This window comes from Brachycentrus maculatus, unplaced genomic scaffold (genome assembly GCF_059751285.1).
Source record: "Brachycentrus maculatus isolate JH-2025_06_01 unplaced genomic scaffold, ASM5975128v1 h1tg000148l, whole genome shotgun sequence".
Taxonomy (NCBI): Eukaryota; Metazoa; Arthropoda; class Insecta; order Trichoptera; family Brachycentridae; genus Brachycentrus; species Brachycentrus maculatus.
This window is the reverse complement of record NW_028280901.1, coordinates 642,501-669,318: the sequence shown is the minus strand read 5'-3', so window position 1 is coordinate 669,318 and position 26,818 is coordinate 642,501. Positions and strand designations below refer to the sequence as shown.

The following is a 26,818-nucleotide window of genomic DNA, read 5'->3' as shown; positions in this document are numbered from 1 at the left end:
GAAACGATGCCGCGGTTCATCAGTCATGAGCTTTCCTCATTACTGAGTTCGTAGAATGAAAAACCTCAATCGTTATAATGTCGTTTGTACGTCAGATGTACGTAAGGGTATGTGCTCGCGAGTAATTATGGTTGAAAGGAGAACCTTCAAAATTAAATCCTGTTGAGTTTCAATGTAAGATCACAAGGTTTTAGTCAAAAGTATTTATTTGTTAAATCCGTTACTAATGAATCCTTTATATGACGTATTATTTTTGTCTCAATAATTTAAGACACACATATCGCTCACTCCTTTCAAGAACGTCATAAATCAAAATTCGTAAATTTTCAGTTGTACGTGTTTTCGGAATGCTCAGAAAATGTTCTATATCCCAGCAAAAGAGGCATATTTTTAGCTTAATATTTACCCGCTACAGGGCAGAAAGTGTTGTTTTTGCATTTTGAAGAAAAGGTATTGTTTAATTGTATTTTAAAATATACTAAGTATTTTTCAAATGGAGAAAAAAATCTTCAGGTTTAACCTAAAAAGATCTGTTGCACAGTAAAAAGTTCAGTAAGTGGCTTGATATTTATTTTTAATACATTGTATTATATTTTTAAACTGTAAAAACGTTCTCCCGAAAAATCAAGTTTTTTGATTTATGACGTTCTTGAAAGGAGTGAGCGATATGTAGATAAATAACGTTTGTTAAGATTAACGATTATGTTAATATATTTACATAAACAATAAAATTTATAATTACCATAAAATTTAATTCACATGTAAATAATAGTAATATTATATATATTTAAACATATATAAAACAATAATAGTATTATACTTTATTATATATTTAAATATTGTTTAATTTATGGGGTTAATTGACGGTCTGTGTCTTATATACCTACATGTAAGTTATAAAGTTGGTTCACAGCGTTAAGTACAAGCTTGACCCATAAAAACGTAAAATAATAATCGTAAAACAATCAAATAAACAATAAACATAGCAAGAGAAGCTCACAGCAATTAAATAAAGCGTTCAAGAATGAGATTTAACGACATCATTTTATAAATTGATTTGGTGGGAACACATTTCGTTATACGACACATTTCGTTATTCGACAAAACTGTATCCGGGGAGTGAGTTTCTTGATATTTTTTTAACTTTTCATAATTTTATATCACAGTCATTACTATAAGCAACAAATTTTCTTGAGTGAAAAAAATATTTACACCAGTAAACATGACTTCATTGACATCGATAATTTGATATAAATCATGTCATAAATCATATTTATCAGCCGTAAATGTACGGCCATACTCTTTTGAGGAAAGTTTAGTGTTTTCCCGGACAGGTTAAGTAAGTATAATAAAATAAAATAGAATGTAAGAGGGCTTACCTCGAATTCATCCAGCAGTAAATGATAGGGTTGTACATCGAGTTGCTCATGGCGAGCCAATAGATAGCGAGGTATATCTCCTGGATGTATTCAGATTTGGTGATGTCAGGGTAGTATGACGTCACTATGAAGTACATGTGGAACGGCAACCAGCAGACCCCGAATATTACCACTACAACCATCATCATTTTCACCACCTGAAAAAGAAATTTTTTTTTTTAAACATTTTGAGTGTGTCCAAATATGTGTTCACAAATCTGGATTATCTCCATTTATAAGGTTAATTTATCATATTTTTTTGATATCTCAAAATAGGTGAAGAAGATAAGCCCCGTAAATGCTGAGACTACCATATTCTTCTTCATCTATGTTGAGATGTCAAAAAATTAAATAATTGATTTTTTGTTCAAGTTAACCTAAGTTATTAAAAACCAAAAACGAAGGACTTTTAAAGTTCTCGGCTCCATCTATGAAATGTAAGTAGTGTAGTTGTCGATCATCTTAAACCAATTTATAACAGGTCGTAAGCACTGTAAATACCCAAACATCCATATTCGTCTTCAACTATTTTCCGATGTCAATATGTAGAAATAACTCCTAAATAAAGAAAACCCAGATTTGTGAATAAGTATTTGGACACACTTAAAACGTTTTCGATGAATCTAAGCTGTGAATATCCGTCAGTTTTTAAGTATTACATAAAAGATTTAAGTATTTTTTTTAAACTTTCATGCAAGGGTTAAATACATAGTTGCTCACATGATAGCATACTGCTATTTTAAAGATGAAGATAATATTATGTGAAGGAATGAATTTGTTGTACGGTCAAGGATTTGGAGTATGCACTACAAAGGATTTCGTTGTTTGTTGTGCTGTAAGAATATTTTCATATAAAGGCAAAAGGACTCTGAATTGCCTCTACAGAGTACCTAATATGTAGAAAATAGTGGGAAACATGAAAATAACCACATTTTTACCATATGAATTCCAACTACTGCGATTTTTGAATACCAGTCTTTTAATAGGAATTTTTATCCGGTTCTACACGTGGTGTGGATCATTGTAGTATTTTGTAGGATAAGGTCTATAAGGCTAATAAAAAGCTCTTGAACTACTACTAAGCGGTGAAAAAATTACATATTTTCGATATTTCAAAAAGGATTTAAAATAATAATTTTAGAAGCTTGTTTTCTTTACTTTAAAACAACCTTTTTTGAGAAACAGTTTGACAGATATGGCAGCGCCATCTATTGATCCAAATAACAACTTTTAGCATTGTTCATAGTGGACAGCGTATTTCTTGACAGCAGCTTTATCACAAGCATTGTGAAATTAAAAACGTAAAAAAATATGTGCTTTTTCATTTATTTCATTTCCATTTCACTTGACTGAGCCAGAGCAACGCCTGGCAATGCCGAATAAAGCCAGTAAATAAAATAAAAATAACAATGAAAAACTTAATTGCCATTCATATTTTATTTACATACTACCAGACATGAATAATTATGATTGATTAGATTCCGATGCATCCAGCGCATACGATATTTCTCAAAAATTTAAATAGACATTAATGATATAATTTATATTTGAAGCATTAACTTTGTGATTTTCCATTTTATAATTACAATGTTACTTTGTTTTAAAATCACTTTATATTGTATATTCTATTATAACTTAATTATAATGTCTACCGGTTTCGAAGCAAACCGCTTCTTTATCACGACTGATTAATACTAAAAGTACTATTTAGTATTAATCAGTCTTGATAAAGAAGCGGTTAGCTTCGGAACCGGTTGACATTATAATTAAGTTATAATAAAATATTTAAAGTGATTTTAAAACAAAGTAACATTTTAATTATAGAAATTAATGAATTAAAATGGTCGTCTCGATGAAATTTGAGTAGGTATGCACTCTCTTGAGAACAGTCGGTCCTTTTTAACCTTGTGACCGAGTTGATGGGTAACTAACCTAGATAAAGAGCTGTCTTAGTTAACCTATTTCAATTCCAGGACACACGTACGGGAAACAATGAGTATCGGTCGTATTAAGGGTTAGCACAGGGAATTGATGATTATTGGGCATACTAAGGGATGGAAAGGAAGTTCTGTGGGTTTGATCCTAGGATTCTCAATCTTTGTTTTACATGGAATACCACCGTTAACATTTAAAAATACCTCTGTTTGTAAGGAACTGTTACTATTTTTCACATGTCGATGAAAACGTCTGAAATTTATGAAACTAGTCGTTTGAAATAAAACTCAATTAGTGGGCTTATACAAGTATTTAATGATAAGTAATTAACATGTCATCCTAATACCAAATCAATATATAATATTAAATACATAATTGTTTGCAATACAGTAAACTTATTTTGATGATTTTATTTAAGTTTTGTACTGACATTTGTTGACGAAACTCCATTTATAGAATAAAATAACAACTTAAAAGTTTTTTCCACAACAAAATATTTTACCAGCTACCAAGTTTAGTCGTAACCGACATTATCAGACTGGTATGAGGCTAGACTAGATAATATGTTGTGTAATTTCATATATTTTTTTCTTACAAAATTAATTTAAATTGATGGATTTAAATTATTGTATTATTATAATAATTACATGTAAGTTATGTTGCAAAACTTACATGGTTTTAAGTATGATTTAATATAATTTTATTTTATATGTATGTATGTATGTATGTACGTAAATTTAATTTTACAACATTTTGAGTGTGTCAAAATAATTGTTCACAAATCTGGATTATCTCCAATTATAAGAGTTATTTCTCATATTATGTAGATTTAGGATTCTAGATCTAGGATACATGCTTCTTTTCATCTCACCAAAAGATGCCTCTAGTGAAGTTCTAGTGATTCAAAAACAACGTTTCTAAATTGGTTCAAATATATAGAACATCCAAGAAATTGAGTAGTTTGGTTGTCAATAATGGGTAGAATTGATGAATGTTACACGGGTGTAAAGTGATCACTCAAACCAGCCTATGACGGTGGTCAGCCCCGTAAATGCCCAGATTTCCATATTCTTCTTCATCTTTGATGAGATGTCAAAAAATAATATGAAAAATTTAATTTGTAATTTTTATTATTTTGATGAATAGTTTTGAACCCCCTGTTTGAGAATCACCGGGTTATCCACCCAGCCTCGTACAAAAGTCGTCCAGTTGAAGTCGAAGGTAGGTACCCATACTGTATTCCCAGGAGTCTGGACTTAATTAAAGATACTACATAGAATGCCTTTGTACGCCGTTCTGTCTCACGATATATTATTAAATAATTGATAAATAAGCTGGCTCCGAGGTACTTCGCTGGGTAGAGACATAATTGTATTCACGGAGGTGTTAATTTATCATAAGGCTATTTTCACCTCGTTTTACTTGTCAGCAAAAACAAATGTCTTGTGAAATGGAATTTGTTTATTAAAATATAAAACCTATGATTAAATAATAAACTGCTATTCTTTTGGACAAGGTAGATGATTTAGTATCTGCCTCCGTGGTGTGATAGTCAGCAGGCTCAGTTACCGTCCTGGCGGTCCCGAGTTCGATTCCCAGGGAGGGGGGTGAAAATAAATATTGGTGATCTTACACTCTAATATTACTTTGAACCGGTCCCTGAAGCGAAGTACTGACCACCTGTCCTTCATGTGTTAACGATCTAGATAACACTGCGTCAATACGATGCAGTGCCCCATGCACCATTGGGTGTGGATAAGGTTAAGAGAAAAAGAAGATGATTTTGTATTTTTGGAAAATGTGTTTTCTAGGGATGAAAAGATGGATAATGGTTTAGAAAAGATGGTGAATGGTGAGCTGAATTCAGTTACTAAAAATAAAACCCCATCAGTGAAAGCTAAATTGACAGTAAACAATGGAGTTTTAGTCCCAGCCCTAATGCTTGGAAGCGAAGTACAGTGAACTGAATGAAGTCAAAGTGCTTTTGCTCAGACGAGTACGCGGCAAAACGTTGAATGAGAGATGATTAAATGGTGATATGAGGAAAGCATGCAAAGCTAAGATAAGCATTATCGATAAAATTATTAAAGGTGTGTTGAGATGGTTCGGGCATGTGAATCGATTGAGTGAAGAAAGGAGAGTGAAATAAATTTATGAAGCGAATGTGGTTGGTAAGAGAATCAAGGGAAGACCGAGGAAAACTTAGCGTCATTAAGCATTTTAATTACCTGAAAGTGGTCACGTCAGGAATAGCAAAAGTAATCGGCGAGTATGTTTGAGGTGAAGATTGTTTGCAAAGAATCTAAAATGTTAAAATTTCCAATAATTTAAATAATTAAAAATGTCCAAGACTACAAACTGTCTTATTTATCTTTCAAGCTTTTGATTGATTTCTTGAAACGATTGAACGAATTGAAATCTCGGTGTTTCCAATACATAGATTTCCAAGCAATTTTTCCAAGTTGTCTATTTTTAAGCTTACGCTAAGTCACTGTTCAATAAATCTATGGTCAATGAAAAATTACGAGATGTGAAAAAACGTCACTCCTAAATATGGTGTTGATGCCCTTTTACTCGACACTTAATACACCCACGCAATAACCTTTTCCACCCTTTGAAAAACACGGTAATGGTATTTCATTATCCACCCCGATGCCATAAATTTACGGTTAGTTAGCGCCATGGCGGACACCTATACTACTTAGGGGAAACAAAATGAAACTCCATACCGTAAAGAATGGTAATTCGTGTCACTTTGTTTAACATCTCACAAAAATATTCCGTTTACACTTATTCTAGACTAAAGAAATAAACTCCCTTTATAATAATAAAATAGTAAAATTTAATGGACGCATATGTTAAATCATCAACCAATAACGAAATATTTTGTTAAATAAAATTTGAAAGGTTTATTTCAATTGTATATTATACCAATTTTTTTTTAAATTTTTGACCTGTAGCCTCACTTTTTTTAAATTGGTGTAGACTTATTCTTTTAAAAGCCTTTTTGGATGAAATACAACTGATCTAGCGAGATATATTTTTATTTTTTAACACACGACATAAGTGATTTTCACAAAAAATAGAATATTTGAGACTTAAAAGGTAAGTAAAATTAGATAAATAGTACAAAAATAAAGGAAATGGCAACAATGATAAAAAAAGGAAATTAGTACAAAAATGCAAAAAAAGTTAAATTTTACTTGAATATGTAAAAGTTTGTTAATGTACCACACAAATGAGATTTGTATTTACTTTAAGTTATTAGATACGAAATAATTTATTTAAATATTATAATATCTTGTGCATTTCGACGTTGTACAAGCGCTCAATCTAAATATTTCAAAATAAAACTGAAATACTAGACGTTCTGTGGTTATAAAGTGACATATTAGGATGTCAAAAGACACATAAAGATGCAATTCACGATTTGAAATTTTACGATTGAATTTCTACGTCAAAGGCACTTCAAAAAGGCGGAGATATATCGTATTGTAAGTTGAGATAGGGGATGACAGAAAAGCTGAAATTTTTGGTTTTCAATAATTTAATTTACAAACTGGGAACACAAATTGGAAGGTTGCCCTATTGAACTTTATGACCTATACCGTACATAAAATAATTGAATACAATTATATTATTTAAATAATGGTTTTGGCGTTTGTCACACTTAAATCAATAAATGATGACTGAGTTAACTCATAACGTATTTTATATTATTGCGTTTTTTAAATAATAATTAAATTGAATGAGAGTAGTTCTAAATCACTTGGTAATCGGATAACTGTTTTCCGAAAACTTGTGAAAACAGATGGTATATAAACTCTACAATAATGTTAATTCAATTGTAGAAAAAAGTATGCAAATTAACTGCACTAAATGGCACCGTGGTGTAGTAATGTAGCCGTGGGTAGACGCTCATCTACGAAACTGGCGTCGTGGGTTCGATTTTCCGCCAATTGCAAAATGAATTCAAGAAATATTAATTTTCAAATGGTCTGGGTGTTTGTGATGTATTTTTCACATTTACCATCCCTATCCTTACTATCTTACCTATAAGGGACAAGCCTCTAAAAATAGGGGCTTTGCGAGTTATTCCTTTTAAAAAAACTAACTTGTCATCATGCCGCTTCCCCGCAGAATAGAACGCCACACCAGTCTGTCTTTTCAAACATTCTTCGCTTCTTCCACATTCATGCATTTCCTCATACATAAACGCCAATTATTCCTAATTGACTCCTGACCTAACCTATCCTTAGTATTGAATATGAAAATCTTGATTATACCAAGTTTTTTTCGATCTTCAATTCCTGCGATTTCCAACTATGTACATCTGCCAGATACATTTGTGTTACCGTTCTTTCCTCCTCATTTTTTCTACATGTCCAAACCATCTCCAATCATATTTCTTAATTTTATCGATAAATCTAATCTTAGCCTTGCGTTTTTTCCTTACAATTCGAACATCAATTATACATTGTTTTGACGCAGATTCATCTGGGAGATCAGATTTTGACTGCATTTAGTCTACTTTCATCCTTTTTTTGCCAACTCCATTCTTCACTTCATATGGTGTGCAAGGACTCCGTATTGTACGTTGTATATTATACGAAAAATTTATATTTTCCATAATTATTCACGTTTAAAGTTTGATCACAGGATCGTAGGTTAAAATAAATTCATTAGTACTATTTTTTCTTCTGAGCGTTTTACAAGAAAATTTTTGTAATCCAATTATGAACGCTTTTACGGAAATAAAGGATAGATTTTTTTTCTTCATAATTTGCGCTCCAGTAATCATAAACTAACCACTGTTTTTCCAAATTTCATTCGGTTATTCCTTTTAAAATCATGTTGCTTTTGCGCTGAAATAAACTAAAATAAATTAAATATGAACCATTTATCAAAAAAATAAAACTTAACAACACAATTCAATCATTTACGTGGCAAAAATGTAAAAAAAAAAAACAAAAAAATATGCCCAATCCTCGCACAAATTAAAAACATCTGTCATAGTTGAACACACTTAGAGTTAAAAGATATCATGTAGATAATAAATGTTGTGTACGTTTTACATAAAAATATAATATAAAAAAGCTTTCAAGAATGCAATTTACATAAAAATGATATAAATCTTACGAGAACTTTAACATAATTTCATATTTTACGGTCCAAGCAAATAACCACATTTTGTAAACCTACACAAAAGATTTAAGAATCCATCACAGTAGAAGACTTTTCTTTATGCCCCAGAATATAAATTGAATGTGAAAATATTTTATTAAATTTTTTGAGAGTTTCCATAGGAAATTTTATAGAAAACATTTACTATTCAAATTTTTGTGATTTTTTTTGTAAATATATGTACTTAATAAATATTCTGAAATGTTATACTTGTTTCATTTTTATTTTGACATCTCATGAAATATGAAAAGAATATGGAAGTCTGAGTATTTACAAGGCTGACGACCGTCATAGGCTGGTTTAAGTGATCACTTTACACACGTGTAACATTCACCAATTCTACCCATTATTGACAACCACAGTACTCGAATTCTTGGAAGTTCTTTACATATATTAGCCAATTTTGAAATATTGTTCTTGAATCAGTAAAACTTCACTAGAAACATCTACTGATGATTTTGTATTTTCTGAATCCAAAATGCTATTATTTTGTCAGGTGTAACGCGCGTGTGCTCTCAGTGTTAAGTCGCACAATACAGTTTTCATGTGACTCTGCGCTATAATTTATAGTAATAAATTGTATTTCGACTTCAATACAAAAAATACGTAACGTTAGGACACAAGGTGAATAGGTCGTTCGTATTAGGATCAATACAATGAAAATGTATCGCACATATCGGTAATTCTAGATAAAGAAAGGGACATAAAAGGGTATTGTTATTATTCTTTAAAGAAATATATATCCTAAAAATCTTTCAACTGTTTACAAATTGCCTCCTTGACTTTTTCACGAAAAATGATGGTAAATTTTACTGACAAAAAATACCCTCAAAAAATTTGAAGAGTTTATAAGAACACAAAGGCTTAAAGAATAGAAAAGTAAGATATTCATCTTATGTAATAGCGGTATTCCTTTTTTCTGAAATGTATTTATTGAACTGGAGTTTACTTAGGAGTATTCAATAATATATTATTTTTAATAAAAATCAAAACCGGTTATAATTTAATCATTCGATTTTCTATTTCAGTTTTTTTTCTTTTTTTTCTTTAAAAAAAAGGAATAACCCGAGAAGCGCCTAATTTAAAAAAAAAGTTATCTGCAGGTAGGATAGTAAGGATAAAGAAGGTAAATGTGAAAAAATACATCACAAATACAAAGACGTATTGATATAATAATATTTTTTGAATTCATTTTACAATTGGCGGGAATTGAACCCCCGACGCCAGTTTTGCAGTCTACACAACTACGCCACGGTGCTTGTATAATTAATGTCTGTTTAATAAAAGCATTGTCCAAGAGCAAAGAAAATGATATATTAATTGTCATCTTTATATTTGAAATATATTTGTAAATTTGATTTTGTTCAAATCCATAATACCCTACCAAGGATGAAATGAAAAAAAAAAACAATAAAATCTGATATAATTAATAAAAACATGAATAGCGTTCAACAAGAATCAAAAACATTTTTTTCTGCCACACGGCTATTTTACTGTCATTTCACATCAAGTCCTTATCAGACATTCTCCATCTATATTTTTCCTCTGTTAAACGAATATTTTTAACATCGCTTGAATATTTTAGGCGCGTTTTGCAAATTGAGACTAACCGAATAAAAAAATAACCAAAAAAGAAATATGTTTATATGAGAAGGCGTTGAGCTTACAAAGAGTTTTCCCTAGGGGTGATTTTTCCTTGAAATCCTCACACGGCGCAAAGCAATTCGGATTGGAGTGCCACGAACCTACTTACGAGAATTTCAAGTTTTATCATCACTTTCCGAACACAAATCCGATCATTTTATTTTGTTTCTTTGTACGAAAAGGTTTACTAACTTTGCATCCACATTATTATTCCTCAGAGGACTTCTCGATGACGAAGGAAATAAAGTTCGACAGCTGTATTTCAATTCGACGTCGAATAAATAAGAAACGAAGTGATTATAAAATATATCCCAAAGTAGGAAAGAAACTTGAAGAATGAATAACTAGGTGAATATGATACTTGTCAAAATGACACGTTGAAATAAATTTTATGAAATAAGAATTTCGTATGTAATCATAGACTTTTTCTTCAGTAAATTAAATTTTAAACATTTTTCTTGTTCTCTAATCATTGACTTTTTCCACAATGAAATAAATTTCAAACAATAATTATTAATACTCATACAAACATTATAATCCAGCTTTATTTGTTTTCATTGTGTAAAATTAATAGTGGCACAAAAAAGTATTTATTTATGCGGTAGGAGGTAGTTCGCATGTTTAGTTTTCTATTATAATGTCTGTATATGTTTGAAGTGTTCATAATGTTAAATTTTTGAGTGTTTGGGTATTTTACATTTTTTTATTTATGAAGGGCTGTTATTTTTTTTTATTCCTTAGTAAATGTAATTTTATTGGTACTGTTTTGTTTTGCATTTGTGTATTCTTAAACTAGTTAAATATCTTTGGGATATGTTTGTTTCTAGTTTTGAGTGATTGTTACATTTGAGAAGTTGGATAATTGATTTTTTATGTAGATATATTCTATTCTAAGTACTAGTAATTTTTCAAAAGGGGTTTGTATTGGGAATGTTGATCTTTTTTTAAAAAAACTTACCCTTCGCTTGCTTTTGACATTTTCTAGTTGTCTCTGAGTGCACTCCCCGATACTCTGAGACCCCCACAACTCGACTCCAACCCTGGCATACGTAAACGTCATCGATCCGATGGGGAGGAAGTATGTGAGGATCATGAAAGTTACGTTAAATCTGTAAGAAAATAAAAGTTAGCGAATCTGGAATCTCGATATAAGGAAAAACCTTTTTAGAAGATGGTTAACACCATCCATACTCAACAGATCCTAAACAGTTACCATAAATGACTTCTTATCTTGCTTTCGTCTATTCCCTACAGGAACCTAACAAGTTTCTCAGTTGGGCTCATTATCTTTTATTGTACAAGAAGGTAATAAGATACAGCAAACATGCATCTTCAAAACAAAGAGTTGTGAATTAAATTTATTTTGTGTTGCTTTGTTGTTTTGAAGTATTGTATAAATGCACATACACACATATGCATATGATAAATAATAATATTTTTTTAAACTAACTAACTAACCATTGGGCCGTTTCTCCGCAGGTGAATAGAACACCACACCACTCTGTCTTTGCAAACATTCTACGCCTATTTCACGTTCATGCATCTCTTCATACATTTCTCATATTTTTATCATATATAAAATAATGGGTAACTTTAGTTTCATATTAAGCTCATATAAAATAAAATATCATATACATATGTTTAGTAACTAATGGTTTCAATAAATAAGTAAAAAATTGAGTAAAAATACTAAAAAACGATTAAAGAGAATTTTATAACCAGCAATGGTAATTTCATAACCAGAATTATTTGATGGTTGGTACGGGAATACAACATTTTTATGGTTTAATATCGTGAACAAACAAATCGTATATAATCAATTATTATTTATAATGACATAGATAAAAGAGAATTATATTATTGAGTTTATTTAAACAACTAGTTTTATGAACTATCGATGTTCTCATAATAAATAAAATATAAAATTTAGTACAATCATCTGTTTATGAGATCATGTGTGGTTCTCGTAACTCTTCGTAACATACTGAAAAACGGTCCTATTTAAGAGTTTAAATTTAATGTTTAAAAAGTGCTATTTCACAAAAGAAATGCTAAATATTTTTTTAAAGAATATAATAAATACATACATATAATCATATCTGGAATGATTAGCTGGACCATCAGGCCATTCTGCATAGCACACTCTCCTGAAAAAAAGAATCGATATTGAATACGATTTATTACACATCATTCAAAATTGTAATATGAGTACGTGTGTGTGAATGTACATAAATTGTGGATTCGTTTTAAATACATTAACACTATGACGTTTTATGGGTATGAACTTTAAGTTGTCACTTAAAAGCGGAGTTTATTTGCAAAATATGTTATAAACTTTGAAGATTCTAAAACATGTAAGCTGTCACAGGTAACAGAAATATTACAAACACATTTAAAGCATTTGAATTTCGTGCTATTATTTTGCTTTCAAATGACAGTCGACAAAATTTTACTTCAAAACAATTATAACACATTTCATTTCATAAAACAAAAGTTTATTTTTAAAGCATTCATTAATTAATTAAATATAAATTAATATCTGATTTTATTTTTTAGGCTAAAATATATTTTTATTAGCAAAAAAACGTATAAAGTTGGAACATATCTAGGACCATGATAAACGATGTTACATAGGCCGTAGTTTTTCGATTATTTTTTAGATTTCAGAGTCACTTGCACGTTATGTAACCAAGTAAGACATGTTTAAGCATTAATTTTCAAATCAAACACGGATTTTTTGAGTCTACTAAGTTTTATTTTATTTCAAAAAAATACAAAAAAATTATATTGTGACAATTGTTTCGCCTAGTTATGGCATTTTCAAACGAATGTCAACCATTGCGAAACAATTGTCATATTATTAATTTAAATGTGTTTTTTATTTGAAATAAAATACAACATAGTAGACTCAAAAAAACGGTGTTTAATTTAAAAATTAAAACATAAATTAAAATAGAGTTCTAAAAATCAAACGCCAAATCATAAAATAAAGTAATACGTGGTCTCACACTCTCCTTATCATTCATCGTTCACTCTGTGAAATACTTTTTTAAAGTAGTATTACACAGTGTAAAGTGAATGATAAGTAGAGTTTTATAATAGTACCTACCAAACCAGAAAATTAATTTTCATATTATTTTTTGACATCTCATCAAAGATGAAGAAGAAAATGGATGTCTGGGCATTTACGGGTCTGGCGACCGTCATAGTTAATATTGCTTTTAAAGTACAAAGTAATACGAATCTCCACTGTGTAGTAATTCTTAGAATTGGCGAAGTATAGGTGATTGGCCAAGCTCATCATTCATCGTTCATTTTTACAAAAAAAGGGATGAATTATAAGGAGGGTGTTAGACCATATATCACTAGATTACATAATAAGCAAGTGATTCTGAAATCAAGCTACACTTCTTGCAACACTGCTTATACGTCCAAGGTTTAGACCAGTGGTTCTTAACCGTGTTGGAGGTACCAAATCCCTCCAGTCTCATATGCCCGTTCACCGAACCCTTTATAGGAAAATTATTTTATTTTGCTTGAAGTAGTATGAAGGTATTAAAATATTAAGAAAGGTATCACACAACGTACCATTACGATAGTTACAATTCGATTATTGGGCGGCAGTGTAGACAGGAAATGATCACTTCTCCATTCTATGTGATTCCCCAATTTCGTAAATAACATTTTGTAAATCTCAATGACAACACTTTATGACAATAGATCTTGTACATCTGTTGCGACTTATTTGAAGTCCCATCCCAGTAAAAAAATATTCGTACGGTGCGGATTATGTGGATTGTTTTAGCGTTTGAGATCTTGTATTTTTTTATTGCTAGATTTCTATATTCCTTTCAAATAATATACTTGATATATTGGATAAATTAATATATCGTACGTCATATCATTTTTCATAATATCAGTAAGTCGGGTGTGTGTTTTGACTTCCGCCGAACCCGGAGACTGAGTCACCGAACCCCTGGGGTTCGATCGAACCCAGGTTAAGAACCACTGGTTTAGACGTTTTTCAGTCTATATGAATATATTTTAGTCTTAAACATAAAATCAGTACTTTCTGGTACGTAGTGAAGTATAAGAGCATGTGCGAGCCTATCATTCATCGTTCACTTTTACACAAAATGAACGATGAATGATAAGGATACTGTTATATTATAAGTACCATACTAGAAAGTTGACCTTTTTTTTTAAATATACAAAGCAATACTTGGTGTTGTTACCTCAAGTCCCCACTGTGCAGTACTTCCTGGTACGTTGTGAAGTATAGGAGCATGGGCGAGCCCAGAGCGGCGCTGACTATCCATACTGCAGCTGCCGCCGCTAGGGTGGCCCTTTTACCAGCGCGAGGGCGCAACGGACGCATGATGGCCATGTATCTACAACAATAACAAAACGCGTTAAGTCAATTTACGATAACTAAATATAAACTAAATATCACTATAATTTATGGTCGCTAAATGTACTTAGAACTCAAGTAATAAATAAAAACACGGTAGAATAAATAAAAAAAATAACATTTTGTTTTTTTTTATTCTTTAAATTTAAATAAGATTTATTTTACTTTTTATTTTTATATTATTATTATTTTTAATTATTTTTTGTGCGATCCCTCAGACGAATGTGCGGCAAATCGATGTAGGATAGATGTTTAAATACGGGGATAAGGGAAGAATGTAAACCTGAGATAAGCATTACCGATACAATTATGAAAGATGTTTTGAGATGGTTTGGAAGTTATCAGAAATGTAAGCATATATGTAGAATTCGGAAACAATTTTTTTTCATAATTATTAATTAAAGGAAACTGTGTTTTATCTTAAATATTTTTTTGTTATCTAAATTAATCAAAAGAAGAGTACAATAAAAATCAGGAGAAACTGTAGATATTAGTTAAACCACTATTTATAAAAATAAATATTTTATTTTTATATTTTTTTCACATTAGAATACATAAATATAAAAAGAAAATTAAAAGTAAAAAAATACACCCTTGGAAGAGAGGTATAATACTAGTTAATAAATAAAATAAAATAACACTTTAACGGAACGGTAAAAAAAGGTTTCCTGCTTATTTCAAACATCCTTGTTTCCTGCTTATCCCCAGTAGGATGTATGGTACGTTGAGCGTAAGATAAAAATAAGAAAAAGGAAACAATCTTGTTTGAACGTTTCATAATAAAACCTACAACAAAGAAAAAAAGGGTAAGATAAATTCTAAAGTAAATATCATGTATGACGTATTTTTGTAAATCGTTAAAAATATTTTTAAAAGAATATTAATAACAATTAATCGGGTCGTAATCCCATAGCAGTATCGTAGATTTCAAGTCAGAGACCTTTATAATAACTTGATTTTTAATTCAAATGCAGACCATTTAAAACTACTTCAAAATTCTCTTTTTCATACCCTTATCCGGACTAACTGGTGCATAGAACTTTTGATCGACTAGTACCTATTAATGTAATGGTAAGCAACATGAAGTTTAAATGATTAGCTATACGATTCAGTATGCAATATATTAAGTTTGACTACGACTAGTTTCGAAAACTTACAGATGTTTTCATATTCTGTTAAAAATTAAAACAAACGAACAAAAAATATATTTTGAGGTAAATATAGGTTAAAAACTGGAAACTATCCACTCATTTGACTCTCATACACTTAAATTATTACACTCTGTTACAATTAATTTAGAAGTGGTATATTAAAGTCTTTAATTTAAAAAAAAATTAACATGTCATTCCACAAAGTTAATGCCGAATCCATAAATAATATTTCAGGTTTATTTCAGACCTTACATTTGGCTGGCTTGAATGATAACATTATACACTTGTACATATAACGTTCATATTACATAATAATCAATGTTGTTTAGTTGTTATGTTTTTTTTTCATCAAAAATGCAAGGGCCTTAAATTGTCTTCACTTAACAATAGATTACTATGAAAGAAGTGCATCATTACCGACAGAATAGTAGAGCCATTAAAATTGCGCACCAGTGTATTCAATGTTTCCGATAACTTTTCATCAATGCAATAAATTTTCCCTTCGTGCTTTCCTCTAATGATCTTAATTTATATCAGTTAAATGTTTCATTAACAAGAGGCCCAGAAGATTTTATTTTATTTTCAGCGGAAGAGAGATTTATATTCCTCTTTTTTTAGAGTACCCAGTCTTGAGAGATTGGGGAAAATTGTTAAGTTTAAAATGGATATTTCTTCAAATAATAAACAGATTCTCGTTGTTGAAAACTCAACATAGATGGTGGAAAATACGGAAGTCTGGGTATCTATTGGGCTTTTATCACTTTGATCACTTTATATACGTGTAACATTCATCATTCTACCCACGATTGACAATCACAGTGATAATGACAGTATCTTATATAAAAATACACCTATGATTACACTTATAGAGAAACAAAAAGTTTTACACGTCTCCTTCACATACTATCAGCGAGCAGCGAGAGAGAGTGAAACACGACATATGTCGTTTCATGTGTGAGTTGTCGGCAGTATCTATAGTTGATATAAATTTTTCTTTATAAAAAAGGCACTTGTTTAAATAGATATGAGACACTTATATAATGTCGTATGAGATGTCAAAATGTAAAAATAAAGAGGAATGACCCAAATTTGTGAACAAGGATTTGGACATACCCAAAATGTTAAATCAAAGGAGTTTTTAAATTGCTACATTATAATCGTTGATATATCATTTTCTTACAAAATATGCATTGTATAAACTACAATAATTTAATTTAGAAATTCGACGGTCATTTTGTAGCAAAATCTTTAAGTTTTATTTGGTAAATATATAACTATTTCGAAGAAGTGGTATTTCCGAAGTAAAACTTAAATTAAAAATAAAATCATTCATTTGCAGAAACAAATATACGAAACACCCTGTTATGAAAGTTGTATTAGTAAGATTTATACCTTTATTTTTTTCACGGAAAATTAAATGTATTTCCTTTTTAATTTAAACAACTTTGAACGTCAATAACACCCACGACACGTTTTTGTGGCATTGAAAACAAAAGTTTTGAATTATAAATGCCAAATGTTGTAGAACTTGACAAATTTGTTAATAAATTGTTTGGAGCGAAAACAATATAAAATGAATGAAGCGCGTAATTAGATTCAATTCAATATTTACAGATTAAAAAGGAAACTTCTCGAGACAAGTTCCTCGGGAATAAGTCCTAATTACGTTTTAATCGGGAGAGATTAATTTATTTACGAAATTGATCATTATCATAAAACCTCCGGCTTATCTAGAATATTTAAAAAAAAACATTATGCTTTAAAATTCGGACTTTAAACAGATTTAAAAAAGCGAAGAAAAAATTCTATTTTGTTTGCAAATAAAAAATAACATCCAAACAATATGATTTATTAATTTTCATCATGCACATATTTTGTCTTCATCAGATTTTACTGTGCCGATTTTTTAGCTACATATTTAATTTTATCTTTACGTTACCCACATTACAAGAAAAACGAATGACTTTGGTTCGTTTTACCAAGATTTACGCAACACCGCATAACGTTAACGTTTTACCCTGTTTAAAATCGTGATCTGCATACTAATTATAATAAATTAACGTTACCGCAAAATCCTTACCTTGATTTTTTAATTAAACTTTGAACTTATTCTAAAAAAGTATTATCTTTCAAAGGTTTTCATTAATCGTTTTTAATTTAAATATATTATATTTATTCCTGTAATAATCAATCATTGGTCTTTCGCTTCTTATGTCTGTGAGAAAAATGTTTTGCTACCATACACGAATTCTGTGATTCGATTCCCAGGGAAATATAGCTGAGTTTAGTAAGATGGAAAAGTAGAAAAGAAAGCTCACCTTTCTAATATGTTTGGTTTTACAATGCTTGTGGAAATTTAAATTAAAATCGCAAAGAAACAACAACGCAATCGAAACCCGAAAACCAGATCATCATCCCTGTCAATAATGAAAATCTACAAATCGTAGAAATGTCAGTACAAAACTTAATTCTAATAAAATAGAAAAATAAATTAAAAAATATGCAGGCCATTGACTTCAAACTACTTGAAAAAAAAAAGATCTTTTAACTAAGATGATTGATCTATTAATTCTAAAAATTCAATATCTTAATAATTTTGTATTAAAAAGTTTTCCTTTATTTAAAAACCGTTACTTTTAAAATGGATGGATCCATTTTTCACTTTGACACTCATTTTTTTTAATAAGTGTCTTAAATTCTGGAATTAAATTAAATTCTGGAATAAAGGATTACTTAATTTTTTATGAGTTTTCCTACAGCAATTTGTTTATTTTGATTCATTTTGATTAAGCAATCATTTCTGAATTTCTCACGATTTTTTAAAAACTATTTTATAACGTTACCAAAGTCAAATTTGTGAATATGACTTGGATACGACTCACGCAGTTTTCGAAATAATGGTTCTTCTAAAATTTTCCAAAAACTTTAATTTACATTATTTTTTTCTTTTGTGTACTACGAATGGAAATATGAAATAAAATCATGCTTCATATTTCTAAAGAAACACGCTCTCAAAAGATGTCAGCAGTTTTTTGCAATGAATTTTTCGAGTCTTCCGCGAAAATATATTTTTTGCTGATTTCGGATAATCCAATTTTTTTATCACCTGACTTTGATTTATTGTGCTGTAATATACATCTAATGATACTATTTTTACTCTCTGGCGACTAAGAGGTTCCAACGAACCCGTTTCGAAGTTAATGTTATGTTTAATGAATAATTTAATATAAAACGTGAATTATATAGAAATAACATAAAGTTAATACTGGGTTTATTGAAACTCTAAGTATAATACGTGAATGACATGGAGATAATAATATACAAATTTAACGTACACAATAGTTACATGTAAAGAAAGTACTATACTTTACATAATAGTTCATTGAACTCAGAAGGGTGGTTATCTAAAGTTTTTGTTTGCAGTAGACAGAGGGTTTATAATTTATTTTTGTTGTATGAACGAAGTGTTATAATTTTCAATGAGAGTAAATTATGAATATTTCACAAATTTCTCAACTGATTGCACCAGTATCAGCTGTAGGTGCTTTATAACAACTAGCATTTAAAAAAAAATCCATAAACATTGCATGTTTACATTTTCCAAAAATGTATGAAATATGGTTGGTTTCTGAAACAAATTTCCTAACTTCCTAATTTAAGGATTTACTACCCAAATATTAAACGAATCCGATATCATAGAACGTATACAATTTACAAAAATCAATGGAAATGAATGTTTGATAATAAGCAGAATGGTGAACGTTTCACAAGGAAATGAAGTGATCGCTTAAGCCAGCTAAATGCCAGGTCATCAGCACAAGGATGTTCCGACTTCCAATTTCTTATCGTATTAAAACGATAGATGTTTCATCAAGTTAAGACACTTTTAATTTTAATGAAGGGACATTAAGGAATATATTTGATAAGATTCAAATAACGTAAGTGATGGAGCGTAGGGTAAAGAAGCTTTTGTATGGAAATAAAAAGGAATAGTGGGTGTTGTATGAGAAGAAAATCAGAATGATAGAAATAGTTCAGAAGCTCGGGTTGGCATACCAGTGCTTGAACAAGCTTCGGCAAGCCACTGAGAACGTTCATAAAATCCTTGAGAAAAAGAAGGAATTTAAAGCTGTCAAGGTTCCGTGATATATATTTTACATGACAGTTAATTTGTACTGTAAAAATGAATATATATACTTATGTTAATTATAAAAAACGACCCTTTTGTGGGTAGATCGTTAAGTTATAGGAATGGATAGTTGTGGTAATTTAACAGAGTACTCTCGTTTCGGATCTTAACTATCTGAAAACGAAAACCATTATCATTTGTAGGGTTCACTTAATTTCGACCCAACGGGTGAGATGGAAAAGTTAAAATAAGTGCGTATTTTGCGTAATTATTTTGAAACACGCTTCAACTCAAGTATTTCAGTTTTAAAAAATATATAGATTGAGAATTGCAAATTATGGCATGTTTCGATTGAACTTTTATTTTTTTAAAGTTTTTGTTTTTATTAAGCCTCCACTCGATTTTAAACGTAGATTGAACTTAGAAATCTGTGTTTAATTTTTCAATATAAATAAAAAAATCCAATCACGAAAGCTAACCAAAGATTTGTTTTAGCATTTTGGGTACTACATATGAAGCTTTGGATTCAATTCTCGATTCAATTATAACTTTCTAATGAAGAAATGTGTTAAAATTGAGCAAAAAAGGTTTTAAATTATCTTATAATGAAGTAACTGTGATATTTCCGTTTTTATAACATTATTTTTTTACTCACATTAAAAAATTGTATTGATGTTTTCACTCCATTTTGTTATTATTTAAAATCCATTTAAAAAAAGGATGTTGTTTATTATGTTTCCTTCACTTTGGCATTTTTTTTCGACTTTAACAGCTATTTATTATTTTGATAAATTGTGTAATCTAGCTTAAAGGCAAATTTACGATATTATGTAATATTATTCAATAATTTACTGCTTAAATATTATTAAGATTTAAAGATATTAAGTTATCAACGAAAAAGGATATTAAGCTTTATTATATTATTAATTGTTTCGGTATTTACTTTGTGGTAAGACACGATTGAATTGTAAATAAGAACACTTGTTTTTTACCGCTTGAGTTATATTTATTTAATTTTAATGATTAGTAAAAATAAAATAAATACAAACCCGTAGGCGGAAGCATCGGTATATGTAGCTTCTAGTCAACTAGTCGTTAAAATATATATATATATATATATATATATATATATATATATATATATATATATATATATATATATATATATATATACTGGTAAAAAACAAATGTTCTCATGTTAAATTTAAACTTTGTTATATTTTTAGAACAAAACTTAAACATTGGTTTTTTAAAAAAAGTCACAGTTTATTTAAATAAATTAACATCGAAGAATCTAATTCCTATATAACGCAAGACAAAAGTCCTCATCAATCTTTTTAAATCGAATTTTACGTTTGATTAATGTCATCGTTTAAATAATCTGTCTGCTCCTTAATTTAATTTTCTCAACAACAATCTATTAAAAGATCTAAGTATTAAATCTCAAATGATGGTAACCTGTGATACAATAAATCTCATTTAACGATATATATTCTTAAGGTAATGAGAACAGCTGGGTCATTATTCTTCACTCGAGAAGTATCCGGAAGATATTAATTGAATAACGATTTTCCTGGAATACCCAAGGAATAAAAGAAATAAATTGCGCAATTAAAGGGACTCAAGGATAATCTTCCGCTAATCTACAATTCTTTGGTATATTTTTTTAATTGATTTACAAATAATCTTTTCCACGTAATATTAACCTACGTTAAAAAAGTTTACTAGATAATTGAATTTTGCATAAGGGGATGCCAAAATACGTAGAATTTTGTAGTTTTTAATTGGAAAACTTTTCGTAGGATCAGTAAAATATTGAATTTAAGCTTTTAATTCATAATTGATTAGTTTCGTTGTATTGTGACACATATTATTATTTGCCTATAAAAATTAATAATTGCGCAAAAAGACATTTTAACAATGAAATAGCATTTAAAATGGAAATAATTTTTTATTCTTAATAAAATATTATTTTAAAATTCATTGAGAGTTAAGGATTCATACTTCTTAAAACATTTTTATCTAAATTAATCAATATTTTTCCTATCAATAACTAAAAATTCAATGTTAATTTGATTATTATTACCATAAAACTTTATTTATTCGCATTAGGTATTGATATTCAAAAATAAATTTTAATTAATGAAATAAATATTTTGTTAAGTACGATTATATGTAAAAATATTTTGTAAAGTACGTTAAGATCAATTATCTTTCTAAAAAGATAAAAAAAACAGTTTGAAGTCAACAGAAAGGTCTGCATATTTTTTACTGCCGGATGTTTTATTAGATTTAAGTTTTGTAGAGACCTTTCTTTGCTGAATTACATTTTATACAACAGTGTTTGGGTTCCGTCGCTACCGACACATCAGTTTGATGATGTTGGTAAATATGAAACCCAGTCAGCTCACTGGTCAAATGAAATAACAGTGGAAAGTCAATAAAGTTGTTATTATTTAACAAATAATAATTAAATTATTTATTTTTATTTAAAATGTTAAAACTAAAACAAATAACGTTCAAAACTATTGATTTCTTTACGTTGCATATTACTGTAAGGATTTTTGAATCCAGGATTTGCATTATGTAAGATTCTTGAGATTCGGATTGTTACTGCTAACGGTACTGGAACACTTTTGATAAGGAAGACGGAAACGCGCAAATGAAGACAATCTTTTATTTATTAAAATTACAAAGTTATAAATGTGAAAATAACAAAATTACACCAATATATCGAAAATTACAAAACACAAGGAGCGAGAAGAACAAAGCGACACCAATATAAAAACAGAGCGAGCGCGGCGTATACACGTTTTGAATATTATTTAATCTGAGCCCACTAAAATTAGTCCGCCACCCCTTATATATGATTTTAAAGGAGTTACATGTGGTGGGGACAATATTATAAACGAAATATAAGTCGATGAACTGCGTCTCTTTGTTCTTCTCGCGTACATTTATTAATACTATTTTAATACATAAATTATTCTGAAAAATACACAGATTTTGGCCGAAACACGGATGATATAAGTGAAAGACGAAGGATATTTTTATGATATGGGAAAAGCGACGGTGGCAGAAAACAGGTACAAGAAATTGAAAAAAAAAACCATGGTGTTTGGGGTTATAAACTCTTGTACTAGACAACTTGTGTAATGAAAACGTATCCCTTGACAAAAATATTTTGAAATTATTTATTCATTTATTCACCCTTGAATCATTTTCGAATCTTTCCTGCATAAATATATTTAAATAATTTTTTTAATTTTTTGTTCTCAGTAAGAGACGGTAATAACGAATAAACTGCCAAGCATTCAATACTCTTGATTTCTTCACAAAGTTCTATAAAAATTCTTACCTCATAAATTTAAAATGGAAACATTCAAGAAAATTTTCCCTATCTACTCTTTATATCAGATTTTTAAGGTAACGAAATAGAAAGAAGAAAAACGTTAGTTCTTATCTTTCAATAAAAGCAAAATTAATATTTGTGAATAATTTATGAAGCGCCATGTTTGAGAAATATACCCAAAGGGAATATTTACATGAATTACTAAAAAATAAGGTTATTAGGGAGGATATTTATTTTAATGAAGGAAAAAAGAAAACTGTATAAAAGAAAATACTTTCCGAATAATTATGATAATATATTTTTTTGGATTTGTATTTATGTTTATAAACATATTTTTATTTTTTAAATTTTATTTTTATAACATGTATGGACATATCATTCGTAGCGTTAATAATTCAGTGCCTGGTAAATTGTAAAATAATAATTATTATGTTAACTTTTTAACGCCAAATAAAGACATATTTGAAAAAAAAAATTGGATGCATATTTATTTTTTTAATAATTTTATTTCTCTAAAATGTATCTACTTAGATAGGGATTCGACCCGGTACCTTCAGATAACGGTTCTATGCTCTACTGAATGAGCTAAGTTTTCTTCTGAGATAATTATGCCCAGACATCCATGTTATTCTTCATGTATGTTGAGATGTCAAAAAGTAATATCGTATCGAAAAAAGATCTGTTATTTTACTATTATACAGTAAATTCGATTATTTTTACTTCTCCATACATAATTTATAAATTAGCACAGCATCAGATAACCTTCCCCAATTTAAACCCTTGTCGCGGTTTTCACCCATTATTTATCTTATTGGTATTTTGTAAGGGTGATAAAATTAGCATGTAGATACTGAAAACAAGGATATTGGGTTGTTGTAAGGTTTATTAAAATAATCAATAGCTAAACGAGGCAAATAAATATTTTACAACTTTACCAATTTTCTTGTCACGCTAGCTAATCGAGTATTTTTTAAAATACGGTTTTTTAGCAATAATATCAAAATCTCTCTCTGATAATTTTGATTATTATTTTATTACTTCAATGTCTTTACTTATCTGATGTTTTTATCAATAGGAAAAAACAATTACATTTATACAACATGAAAGTGATCTTTTGAATGTGTTTTATTTTTATATATTTTTTAAATCAGCATGTTATTTCACAAATTAAAGACCATATTTTTATTCTCAATCTCTTTTTCACTAATTTATTGGTATTTAAGTCCGATCTAATCTGAAGATGTCTAATAGGGGATGAAAATGCCGATCAGTCAAATAAACAGATGGAAGTCAAATAAAATATTTTATTTTAATTTAAATAATAGTACGTACGGAAATGAGGGTTTAAAATTTTGGATACAAATACTTGATTAAAGCTCACAATATTTTCGATTATAATCTAAATAGCTTATTGATTTTCATTCGTCTACGAATATTTTAACACAGTTAAAATATTTTCAATACATAATTTACAAAGTATCCTGACATATTATTATTTATGCATTAAGGAATTACTCTCACATACATAACACACAAAAGCATCTCACAGCAAAGCCCACAAATAACGATTAACATACATTATGGTAACGTTCACAGAACTACAGGATCCATAATACAGAAACACATCAAACGAAATCTATACCTCTTTTAGTCTGAAGAACTTAAATTATTATGCAATAAATATTATACAACCTGCTTCTATTATCCGTAAAGTTAGTAAAAATATAAACAAAACATAAAAGTGGTATTTATAATTGGATAATGGAAGTGGACAGATCTGAAATATTTATTAATTTGGCGTTTAATTTGTAGAACTCCATTTTAGTTTATGAATTAATTTTTAAATAAAACACAGTTTTTTTGAGTCTACTAAGTAAAAACTACTAAAAAAATCTGTGTTTGATTTAAAAATTATTTAATAAATCTGAAATACATTATTACAATTAAAAACAATTTTCTCACATTATAGTTTTAAAAGAAATTTTTGTAAAATTTGCATGGAAAACTCGGTGAAAGCACACTATTATAATTTGTATAATACAATAATTACAACATTTTAAGTGTGTCCAAATACTTGATCACAAATCTGGATTATCTCCCATTACAGGAGTTATTTATTATATTATACTCATCAAAGATGAAGAAAAATATGGAAGTATGGGCATTTACGGGGCTGACGACCGCCATAGGCTGATTTAAGTGATCATTTTAGACACGTGTAACATTCACCAATTCTACCCATTATTGACAACCACACTACTCAAATTCTTGGAAGTTCAATATATATGAACTAATTTTGAAAAATTGTTTTTGAATCACTAGAACTTTACTATTATTTTCATCTCACCAATAGATGTCTCTAGTGAAGTTCTAGTCATTCAAGAACAATGTTTCCAAATATAGAACTTCCAAGAATTTTAGTAGTGTGGTTGTCAATAATGAGTAGAATTGGTGAAAGTCACACGTGTGTAAAGTGATCACTTAAACCAGCCTATGACGGTCGTCAGCCCCGTAAATGCCCAGATTTCCATATTCCTCTTCATCTTTAATGAGATGTCAAAAAATAATATGATACAATAGTTATGTTTATGATAAAATGCATAAATATCCTAAATAAGGTAAAAGCTTAGAATTTTAATAATATTTTCGTCGTTACATTATTATAAAAAATGAAGCCCGTTCCTTCTTTGCTGGCACCTATGTTTATTAAATTTCCACCTTATTTATTCGAGGAAAAACATTTTTTCGGCAATTTAATTACCTGTGTTTTCCGTAACCTTTTTTTAAACACAAAGGGTTGTTTGCCAAGAAAATACGAAAAAAATATTGTTTTTGGCAGGCTTTTAGTCTCTTGATGAAAGCTTTATACCTTTATCCACCAGATATTAATAATTGTGTTTCAAATGTCCGAATATTCATAAGTAAACTTTAATGATCAAGTATGTTTTCCAGACGAGAAGCTTCAAATTACAATCTTTCAGAAATATTGTACGCACTGGAATTTCAGATATAATCCCTTTTAATTCAGAAGTACTGAGCGAACACCAATCATTCGCAATTATTATTGGTAAATATCGATAAAGGTTTTACTGCAAATTGATTTATTTGCCAAACCAAAGCGGAAATCTTTTTCTTCTTCTATGTCATTGTTCTTATTGCAAAGGATCGTGACTAATCTCCTTGTCTACATAACATTATGGATATTGATATATGTGTTGTTCACTTTATATCGCCTTATGTCTGCCTTTATGTCAACTTCCGTGGTGTACTGGTTAGCACGCGTAGTGTAATGGTTAGCACACCTCTAGTACGGCAATGATCGCTTGCCGTACTGGAGGTCCCGGGTTCGATTCCCAGGGGGGTCAAATAAATATACGTGATTTTTTCACTCTTATATTTATTCAGTATTACCCTGGACTGGTACCTGAACCTAAGCATTGCATCATATAACACTGCGTTTATATATATATATGCAGTGCCCTATGCACCATGGGGGTGCAAATAAGGGTTCGAATGAAAACTTTAATAATTCTACCCATGGTTGATAAACACAAAACTCAAATTTTTGGAACTCATATAATTCATACGTCGCTT

The 26,818-nt window shown here is 29.4% G+C and overlaps 1 protein-coding gene across 1 annotated transcript in view; it reads right to left on the bottom strand.

The window, feature by feature from the left end:
• Positions 1-26,818, bottom strand: part of TkR99D (Tachykinin-like receptor at 99D) — a 178,879-nt gene that overhangs the window by 35,962 nt on the left and 116,099 nt on the right. Inside the window, exons 3-6 of the mRNA XM_088261145.1 lie at positions 14,417-14,572; positions 12,269-12,328; positions 11,140-11,290; positions 1,380-1,576 (exon numbers count right to left, since the gene is read on the bottom strand). Coding sequence (XP_088117271.1) covers positions 1,380-1,576; positions 11,140-11,290; positions 12,269-12,328; positions 14,417-14,572 — 564 coding nt within the window. The remainder of the gene's footprint in view (positions 1-1,379; positions 1,577-11,139; positions 11,291-12,268; positions 12,329-14,416; positions 14,573-26,818) is intronic.